Source organism: Athene cunicularia (genome assembly GCF_003259725.1).
Source record: "Athene cunicularia isolate RWA chromosome 21 unlocalized genomic scaffold, athCun1 chr21_part1, whole genome shotgun sequence".
Taxonomy (NCBI): Eukaryota; Metazoa; Chordata; class Aves; order Strigiformes; family Strigidae; genus Athene; species Athene cunicularia.
In genome coordinates, this window is record NW_020799127.1 from 3,222,768 (window position 1) to 3,233,307 (window position 10,540).

Consider the following 10,540-nt stretch of genomic DNA (forward strand, 5'->3'; position numbering starts at 1 on the left):
AAGTGTTGTCAAGACTGAAGTCAGGCCCCTGAATGTCATTTATTTGCTGTGAAATACAGAAGATGGAAATGGAACAAACCAGAGAAAGAAAGGAGTATCTCAGGTCTAGGTTATTGAATACAATCCTGGAACATTAGATTGTTTCACAGGGACAAGTCACTCAAAGCTAAATACTTCACAGCTGCGACCGATAGCGTGTTGTTCAGTTCCTTGCTGCTGAGTTCATGCTGCAGGGGTTGCTTTACAGATGTGCTGAGCTCTCGGGTAAAACTCAGATCAAGCAACATAATGTTTTTGCACAGAGACAGCACTAGAGAATACTTAGTGGGTGGGGGAGTGTGTGAAAGGAAATAAACAAAAAATAAACCAATAACAGATCTTAGTTATCTTAAATTGGACACTCAATACTAATGAATAATTCTGGTTTATCTTCTCACACTTTGTAGATTTACAAAATGAAGTTATGCCCTCCACAAACACACACATACACACCCAAGAGCAGCAGTAAGAGAATACTTGTAATTACTGAATTATACAGACACTGCACTATGGAGTGTTAAATAATAATTTTTTTAAAAGCTATCAGGATGTTAGTTCTTTCTTAATAGCACAAAATAAGAACACAGTGGGACACACAATAATACAAAAAACAAGTATTGCCTCCATGTACTGAAAAAAGAAAGCATTGGGGAATAAGATGGTGTGTTCTTATAAGAAAATGATTCATCAGAACAAATGCAGAGTTGGGCTGACTTCGGGCTATATTAGGAAAAAGTAGCATTTGAGCTTGACATTTCAACCTTGAGAATGTCCTTTCTAGTATAATTTTGGTAGCTGATCATGTGAACAGTGTGTGCACATGTTTGTACACAAACACCATGTTAAGACATTTAAGACATGAGAAATATTTTATTGCTGTATTATTATTTAGAAACTGTACTCAGAAGATTCTTTCAAGATTTACATTTGTATTCAAAGTCAATAAATTATTATTAGACAAATAACTCGTTCATATATTCATTCTTCTTTCAATTTAGAATAACAAGCAATGTTAGGAAAATGAGGGATAAACAATATGTTTCACGATTTAGAACTCTCCTGCAGTTCTGTAAAAAAGATCGATTTTTAGTTGCACTATATGCACAAAGACAGTGCTGGAAGAGGAATTTGCAGTGAATCAACAATTTTGTAATTTCTCAAGCATAGGCAGTTTTGAGCTAATCTTGAAAACTTCAGCTCGCAAAGAAACTTTTTTTAAAAGAAAGAAAATTTATTTTAAAAAAATAAGACTTCTTGTTTTTAATAAATTAAATTAAATATTTCATTTTAACCCTTCCAAAACACACATACACACAAATTCATTTATTCTTCCTTGGGGCCAGATTCTGATACTTCTGCTGAATAACACCGAAAGTCATCGATCTAAAGTCCTCATCGAGCAAGTTGTTTTCTTGTTTGATGGTATGAGATTATTCCTGAATCTGACCATCTTTTCTTTAAATTGTATTGATGTAGGATCAAGCCTTACCATCGATGCTGAAAGAAATTCCACTGATTTAAACACTTAGCTGTTAATAAAGACTAGCATTTTTCAATGGTGCCGAATTCAGTTGTCGTGGGGGGCTGGAGGTACTCGCCGTCCCCGCAGTCACGTCTAGAAGTTATTATCCATATTGAGGTACAGATCAGGGCACCTCTGTTGTTGGCAGCATACAGATACAAAAAGTTTCGACGGTGATATCACCTCAACAGCAATGGGAAAAGAGAAGTGGCCCAAACCTGAGATTTTCAGCACACTCCATGGTATGTGGTGGTTGTACATTTTCCATATATAGAAGGAAAGTGTGCACAATGCTCTAGGTGTCCTAAAAGTAGATTTATCTTCAGCCTTTACTCTCCACCAAATACTCATCCGAAAAGCCTGCTGTCTTCCCTATAAAACTTAATTTCCCTGTGGAAAGGTTCTAACTGAGTGGAGTTTAGAGCAGTTTCAGGGTTGTTTCCCATCTCTGTAAATCTGACCATAGGGGTCTCTTGAAAGAAAATTGTTAAGAATTTCCAACTGGACTATGTAATCACAGCGCCTGGTATCAAGAGGAGGGGGAGTGACATGAAATCACTGACTTGTGACATACATTCCTCAGCAACAGCAGCTGCTGCCTAATGACAGCTAATAAAGGGAATCTTCCCTTGACGGAGCTGCGTGCCTGCAGTGAGACTGGAATGTGCCCCAGATAAATCCACTGATAACCTAGGAAGCAGAGATCACACCCAAAGAGTATAAAAGACAAACTTTGGAAGAGAGAGGATAGGACAAGGAAGAGAGAGACCTGAAGAGACATCTCAGGAGAAACAGCTTGAACTTCCCTACTCCCAAAGAACCCAGCGCCATGGACACTAAAGGCTCATTTTCCTGTGGATTCATCTTGCTGCTGCTCATCCAACTCCAGTCCAGCAGAGCCAACCCCATCTACAACCTCAGCCCTGTCAAAGAACTGGCCAGCCTGGAGGTGAGGACTCTTTCTTTTTGCAAGGTTAAATTTTTGGGGTGCTTAGCAGAGTGTAAGGTGGTGGGTTTTGACTTTCTTCTGCGTGATCGGATAGCCACATTGGTGATCACATGCTGGGGGACAAAATCTCAGTTCTTCACAGGGGTTCAGAGAGGCTCTGTAGAGCAGTATCACCCCATGCTGGGTTCACTTGAGCTTCTGGGTAGCAGCGGGAAACAAAATTCTGATGTTGTGGGATGTCCGCATTGGGTTTTCGGTTCTTTTAGATATCCACCTTCTTGGGAGCAAAGTCCCAGAAAGGGAAAAAAATCATCACAGTAGCTCTATAAGAACAAACAGAAAACTTTCAGGTGGGACCCTGTTTATCCAAATAAATGGGAGGAACAGTGAAGAGGGACAGCCAAACGGCTCTAGTTTTGTGGATTTAAGACAACTGACTGAATGTGGATGGGGAGATGAGGAGGTAAAGTGGAGCACCCAAAGTCAAACTTTTAGATGTTGCTGGAGGAATAGTATGATCAGTTAGTGTGACTCATCCAAAAAAGATTCTACAGCTATGAAATTACTCGATGTATATTTTAATGAAATTGTTGCAGCACGATACAAGCTTAAGACTCAGTCTTGCAAGATGAAGTCTGAAAGCTCAAACTTTTCCTTGGACTGGTACCAGTGACCAGCTTCTCACAGGAAAAGACCCTGAGAACAAACTCCCTAAGATGATTAGGACAGTGTGAGTCAAAGCTAAAACTGCCCCATGTGTCTGGGCTGTTTCCAGCAGTTAGCTGAGAAGAGTGGCTTCCAAATGCATTCACTGTTAAGCAAGCCATAAGGCTCATTCCTCTCCACATTGCTTCTCAAGATGGACAATGAGATTCCTCTAATTAGTTGAGTGGCCCTTGAGGAGGTTATCTGATCCCTGTCACACAAAGCTTTAAAAATTATAGAGAATGGTACCCAGGAAGAAGTAGCGGACATAAATTTAGCATACAGGTATGTTCAGGGAGATGTATGTTACTTTAAGGAGCAGCAATTCTGTAACTTCTGGGGCAGAGACTAGTGAAAACCCCAAGAGCTTCTCCAAGGGATGTCCACTGAAATAGCCAGGGGGGACAAGCAAGCAGATGGTCTGAGACAAAAAAAAAAAAAAAAAAAAAAAAAAAAAAAAAAAAAAAAGAAAAGCCAACCACTGGCAAGCAGCATTGCAGACAGCTTCTGAGAACATGGGAGTGGACTGAATCCTTTTCAGAGGCACTTTGAGATTGTGTACTATTGCTGGGGTGAGTAGTATCTCCCTGTGCAACTCAGACCTTGCTTTTTTTCTCTGCCAAGAGCTCTTTTAACCTTGTCAGTAAGATACACTTTGGTGGCAAGCAGCTTCATTCAGCTCTTGTCTAGAGCTACCCATAGGGGGAATTCAGGTGAACAGGGATTTACTGCAGAGGACAGGGCTCAAGCACCACCAGCAACCCTGGGATCCAACCTGACAGTCTCCCTAGGGCTGGCTATAGGACTATTAATGAATGCAGAACTGGGTAACTGGAAGAGCTAGCAAATGACCACAAAACTAGGAGTTTCATGAAAACAATCCTTCTATTGTAGGCTCTGCTAGAGAGACTGGAGGATAAGTTTGCAATGATTGAAGCTCTGGAGTCCAATACTGACCTGCAAGAACCCAAAACCCAGGAGGAGATCCCACCAGAACTCACAGATGACAGTGATGACCGGAAGGCTGAACCCAGGCTGGCACCCAGCACCCCTCTGTCCTACAGGGACCCCTTCCTCAAGAGACTGAGGGGGCTGCAGATGCCCAGGATGATGAGAGATTCTGGTTGCTTCGGGAGGAGAATTGATAGAATCGGCTCCCTGAGTGGAATGGGTTGCAATGGTGAGTCCCACCTAAGCCATTTCGCTGAATTGTGTCATGCACTGAAGAGTAGGTTCTCATTTCAGTCTTCAATAAGACACAGTTTGAGAAAGGAACGCATTTTAGCTTAATATTTAAACTAGCGTTGGTTTTTCAAAATAAACCCTCTGTCTATTTATTTGGTAGGTAAACGTGTTGCTGACAATGGTGGCCTATACTGAGATAGAAACAGATTCTAGTAACATTTATTTCATGTTTGGCTTGCAGGTTCCAGGAAGAATTAGGACAACATCCCTACACCCGACTCTGAAGAATGCTTTACAGTACCTGTTCCTCCCAAGATGAAAGCCAGATGCTTTCCAAGCTCTTCAACAGAAAGTTATTCCTATTTTTATTTATTTATTTATTTATTTATTTGATGTTTTTTAAAGAACATTTCTTACTCTAGCACCAAGAAACCATCTTTAAATAAAACCAACATGTTAGACATCTATGCTGGACCTCTCTCCTGTCTGTTGCATTAAAATTTCTTGTATTTTCCTGAAGTCAAAAGCCTATGTTTTATTGGTACTTTGGTACCCACAAGGCTGGATCTAACTTACACAAGATGGAGAAGGTATGAACTTGGTAGAAAGATAAATGAGTTTTTCACTAGAGTTTTTTCCTCTGCACTAAGAAATTGTAACAGATTAGCCGGAAAAAAAAGCTTGCTCAACATAGAAAGACCAACCTGAGTCCTCCTATAGACAGGGTTTCAGTAACAAGACAGTCCTTTTGCTGGTGTAGATTATTCAGTCAAGGGAACTGCCAGAAATCCCTCACATAAGCAAGTTTTACATGAAAAGAAATAAGAAAAATTGTAACACTCCACAAGTTTCAAGATAACCAGAGGGAGGAAAGGGAATTCATTGTATATGCTTTCTAGCACTGAGCAAATAAAGGTTATGAGCATCAACAGAAAGATACATCATTAACTGTGTCTTGTCTCACTGTGCATGTGGCCGAGGTGCTGATCCCCAGTGTTCCCTGATGGATCCTCAGTGGGCTTGAATCCTACCATGGTATTTCTCATGTGAGGGCAGATGGGATCACTCCAATTACAAAGCGACTTATACAAAACATTTACCACTTCCTGGAAATGGCCCCTCATAAAGTTGTTCTAAACATGGTTAATGGGAACACTGCAAGTCTGATAAAGGTTTCATTTAAGCCTTTGCAGCAAGATTTCATACCTCTGATCTGAGTTTGGCCTAAAACACATTCTCCCCCCCCTCCAAATAGGGTTATATTGCCAAGACCACATACAGTTAGCACCCCAGGGACCGAACAGCTTGGATTCCCATCAGCCACAGCAACGGCATTGAGCCCAGGCTCAATGCAACTGTCCTGTGACTGCATGTACCACTAGAAACTGCATTATTTTGAGCATCTAATTTTGGGTCTCGTTCCTTAGCATCCATTACTTGAGCACCCCAGCAAGCTCAGTCAGGGTCTAAGAACACAGCAGCACCAGGGTACACTCAGCTGCAGAAGTCTAATTCTGACTTTGTTTATACATATGTGCCCACAGAGAGGAACAATACTTGGTCAAGATAGGTTACAGGGAGGCAGATGTGCCAGAGCCATGACAGTTCCTAACAACAGCTCTCAGGAACCATAGCTACTGTGATACTGCAAGCCTGAGTGCTGAATGGCACGGCACTCCTGCACATGCCTGTTCACAGCTAGGGCTGCTGCGCCACTGTTACAGGGTTTATGTCACACATCACATTTCTGACAAGCTACCCTCCCAGTCACTCCCTGCACTACTGACACTGAGAGGCACCTGCGTGTCCCTGCCATGCTGGGCCTTGTGATTCTTCCTCAGGGAAGAAGATCAGAAGCCTACTCTGAGGCAATCATTTTGCTCCACTTCAAGGGGAAACAACACCGAGTGTGATACAAATCACATGTCAGAGCCTCTCCTTCCAGCAGCGTCAGCCAAAGATAAAATACTCTGTGCAATATGCCCATGTAGGTTTCCCTGGCAGGAGAATCAATTCCCAGGTCAAGACTCCCAGCCGCTACCACGAGACATCTCTGCAGCAAAAAAACTACTTTGCATTTACTCAGAAACGGTTTCACAAATCTAGGTGGTATTAAGTCAACCTCTAGGGAGCCTTTGTGGGAACAATGGGGCTTTGTCCTCTCAAACAGAATTTCCAAACACACCCCTGCTGCAGCAAGACAGGAATGCTCAGGTAGATCCCTCCACACTAGGATGGGCAACAGCCTGACTTCCCATGTGCTGCTATAAAGGAAAGTAAAAACAATCCTCATACTCTTAACAGCCCTTGCTGGAGCTGAATTTTACCCAGTCAAGCAAAACTTGCATAGACACTGTAAATTGTCCCTCCCTGTCAGCCCCTCAAGGCACAAAGCACTAATGAGTTCAGTGGAATGTGCTAAAAATGGCAAGAAGAGTTGGTGCTGCCTGACCCAAAGCCAGGTGGGTCCAGTATTAACAGCAAGCCAGTTCCTGGTGGAACAAGTCTGTATTGGCTTGCAGACAGTATTTTAATAGACCCTGCGGTCTGGGAGAACCTAATTGAGAGTAGGCAATCTAGGAAAAAAAGCATCTCTGTGGCTGGATTTTTACTGCTATTCCCATAAACACACTGAGCTGTAAAGGTCCCCCAGGGAAATCGCGGAGTCAGGTCAGAATCGGACGGCACACAGAAACGAGCACTTGGAAAAGCTGAATGAGAGACACTTAGCACTGATCGGCTCTAGAGGCAAAGAGTATCACCTCCAAGGACAAGCAAAGCTACCACTGTTGCTGTGTGAGCTGGATCAGAGAGAGCAGGGAACTGTCTTGGGAGCAGCCAGTCCCACATAAGCACTCACAGAAAAGCAACCCACTCCTTATGGAGAAAGCAAGGACATCTGAAAGCTAAATGTCTCTCCAGAGCTGCACTGATTGCCTTCTGAAGAGGGTACAGAAAGACTGTGACCAAGAGGGTGCATACAGAAAACATAAAAGGCTCCACCAGGAACTTGCTTTAAGGGAGGCCAGGAATTTCAGCCTGTAGGTGCAGAAATGAAGGATCCAGGAGCAAGCTAGCAAGTGAATTAATTCATCATCTGTTTCACAGAACAGCCATACACCCTGTGACGCAGCAGTACCAATGGCAAGTGACACAGTTCTGTTCTTCACAAAGGTCAGCAGTGGAAGAAAAGGCGGATACCACAGCATGGGATGCATTACATGTTCGTGCTCTACCTTACATTGCAGCAACTTGGACTTGTGTTCATGGCTCAGAGATTCAAAGGACAGTCCTGTTGTCCCATATACACATCAGGTACTAACCTGTCAGCCTTTTATTTCTTCTGCTTCTGCTGTCACTGCAGTGGATTTGCACAGTTGCACGTTATCCACAAAAGGATACACATATTCCTTTTAACTAGGCCCTGCTCTCTTCCAGCAGTAGCCATTCTGCACAGACCCACATCTAAATGATGTGGAAGGATCCACCTTCGATGCCTGTAAATTCTGAAAACTAATCCTAGTAGAACTTTTTGAAGGAAAATATGGGATTGGACAGGAGGAGAAACAAGTAGTACCAGACTCTTGCGAGGGCCTGAACTGAAGATATGTTAATCTTCAGTTCTATGTTAATTCCTACTAAGTCTTCACGCCTATCCAAGATACATCTCAAGTCTTCTAGAGAAAATTCCCCTAGGGGAAGGGAAGGTTGGTGATGTGTCAGTAATAGTGTAGGAAAAAAGGCCATGCAACAGAACAAGCACTTTAGAATTTTGCTTTAGGAACTGTGCTGTGAGTTAGCCCCAAGACAGGGAATCAGTGTAGCTTGTAATTGTAAACAATTCAGAAACAGTCTAAGCATAGGATGTCTTTGGGAGAAAGATACCACCGCAAAGCAAGAGCTAATGTCAAAAGCAGCTAATGCAGGTTTGGTTCCAAGTAACTATTCAGCACTAAGCATGGGGCAGGGTCCTGAAATCCTACCCTCCTCCACCCTGTCAGGCATCAGAGGGCTTTATAAACCGTAATCAACCCCCCACAACACAGCACCTAGGATGCATCCAAGTGCTATCATGCTCATTGTGCAAAGGAAAAAATACCCCAGTGGGATCAGAGAAGGAGCAGGCTAACACCCACCACCCAGCTCTAATGACATTTGCCACCTCCTGCAATGCCAGACTTCATACTCATTTCCTAATAGCTTCTGGCAGTAACCCTCACTGGCAGTGCATAATTCAGCAGCTTTCTTTCCTTTGAACTTGGAAATACAGTAATTACACTAGCATGCTTCATGCACACTGTAAGGCACAAGCCTCGTCTGGAAAAGTGACCTGGTTGGCATGGTTTTTTTTTTTTTTGCAAATTAGATTTGAGGGTTTCTTTCCCCCTCAGACGCTGTACTATCCCCTTCCAGCTTCCCATTAAATGAAATGTTTCACTGAAATCCCAGTGTGCAGGTAAGAATGCCAACAGGAGCTGTCACCACTGCTTTGTTTCTCTAAGAAATCATACGTGAAGTATAGGGCACACATCCTCCGCTGCTGCAGGGAAGCGTGGAGCTGTGCCAATCTGCATAACAATCTGGCCATATCCAGCTTGCTTGATTTACTTTCACTGAAGCTTGGCCCCCAAAGGCCTTTCCTGATTGACATCTGCTTGATAAGTGTGTCCCAGTCATCCTAGGCAGCAACTCTTTACAGACAACAGTACGCTGGCACCATGCCCAGAGCCACAGGCTACCAGCAGTATGGTCATACAGTTCAGAATTTAACAGAAAGCCTGTTGACAGCTCTGCCGTGTTGAGAACAGCCTCTCCTCCAGCCTCTTGCAAGCTTACCCAGAGGTACAGCTCCCATTAGACAGTTGGCACCCAGTTGTCCAACACTCATCTCAATTTTCACACCGAAGAAGGAAGAGTCCAGAGACATGCTGACAGATAAAGGGGGATCTTTTCTGGTGCTTTTCTCACACCTTTGAGGTGTGAAATGTCTTGAAACAAATCAAGAACATTTCTTGCAGCAGATGTCCCTGTTCTGTCATTCCCTGCTGGAGCTGAACCATTGCCATTCCAGTAACAGCCGCTATGGACAAATAATTTAAAAAGGGAACCTTCTGCTGGCTCCAATCCCCAATCCTTTACCAAAGCAAGTGATAGAATGCAGTGGGCTTTGTTCTTTGAGTCTTATTCCTGCCATCATTGCAAGTATAAAGGGAAGAGGTGTCAAGATCAGTCTCACAATGAGGAGAAATAAAACACCAGAGTGAAACAAAAAGGCAGGAAGAAACTTTAAGACCACAGGATGGGCCTCACTGCTGGCAGCCAGAAACCACTGCTGCCTTTGGTCCTTTTCATTGATCGCTTGTAATAGTTTCCGAGGCCAGCTTTCCCATCATCCTATCTGAACAAACCAAAGAAATTAGTACAACTGGGGTTCCTAGTTCAAAGAAACCTGAGCACATCAGTTCCTCTCTCAACGGTACAACTCACCCTTTGTAAATAGAAGGTTATACCATGCCTGTATTTTGTTTTCCTACCAGGAGATTCTATCCCTGGCTGATATATTTCCACAAAAAAAAAAAAAAGGGGAAAAAAAAAAAAAAAAAAAAAAAAAAAAAAAAAAAAAGAAAAGAGAGACAAATAAAGGGCTTACAGTTATAATCACAGTTTGGGGTCTTTTATGTGGGAAGGAAGGAAGGAGGATTTCGCCTTCCGATCACCCTCCCATCTCCTGAATGCTCTCTTGTAAAAAGCAGCAGAATCCTGTATAGATAAAGAAGCAGAGTTTGGAGGGGGCAAAGTTTTAAGATAACAGAAGTTAGTGAGAAGGCAGCTAGGTCAGGCCTGCTATGCTGGGAGTTGAGAAGAAGCAAAAGAACAATAAAAATCAATGTGTAAAGTTGGCTATCCCATATTCTCTAGTGTAAGCACCAAGGAGCTGCTGGGGCAGTCAACAGGGGTCTCAGGGTTGTCCTGTCCTTTCTGTTAAAGAGTTATGAGTTCTTCAGCACAGTACTGTTTTCTGTGCTCATCTATTCAGACTGGTGTATATGGGTTCCAGTCTCCTGCTCCTAAATGCTTAAGAATCACCAAAATGCTTAAGAATCACCAAATGTCAATCACACATGGCCCATACAGAGACT

The 10,540-nt window shown here is 43.0% G+C and overlaps 1 protein-coding gene across 1 annotated transcript; it reads left to right on the plus strand.

The window, feature by feature from the left end:
• Positions 1–1,341: 1,341 nt before the first annotated feature.
• On the plus strand, positions 1,342–4,916 carry NPPA (natriuretic peptide A). Its single transcript, XM_026862640.1, has 3 exons — positions 1,342–2,510; positions 4,110–4,395; positions 4,642–4,916. The coding sequence occupies exons 1-3, from the start codon at positions 2,391–2,393 to the stop codon at positions 4,656–4,658; spliced, it is 423 nt and encodes a 140-aa protein (XP_026718441.1). The 5' UTR covers positions 1,342–2,390; the 3' UTR covers positions 4,659–4,916.
• Positions 4,917–10,540: the final 5,624 nt, after the last annotated feature.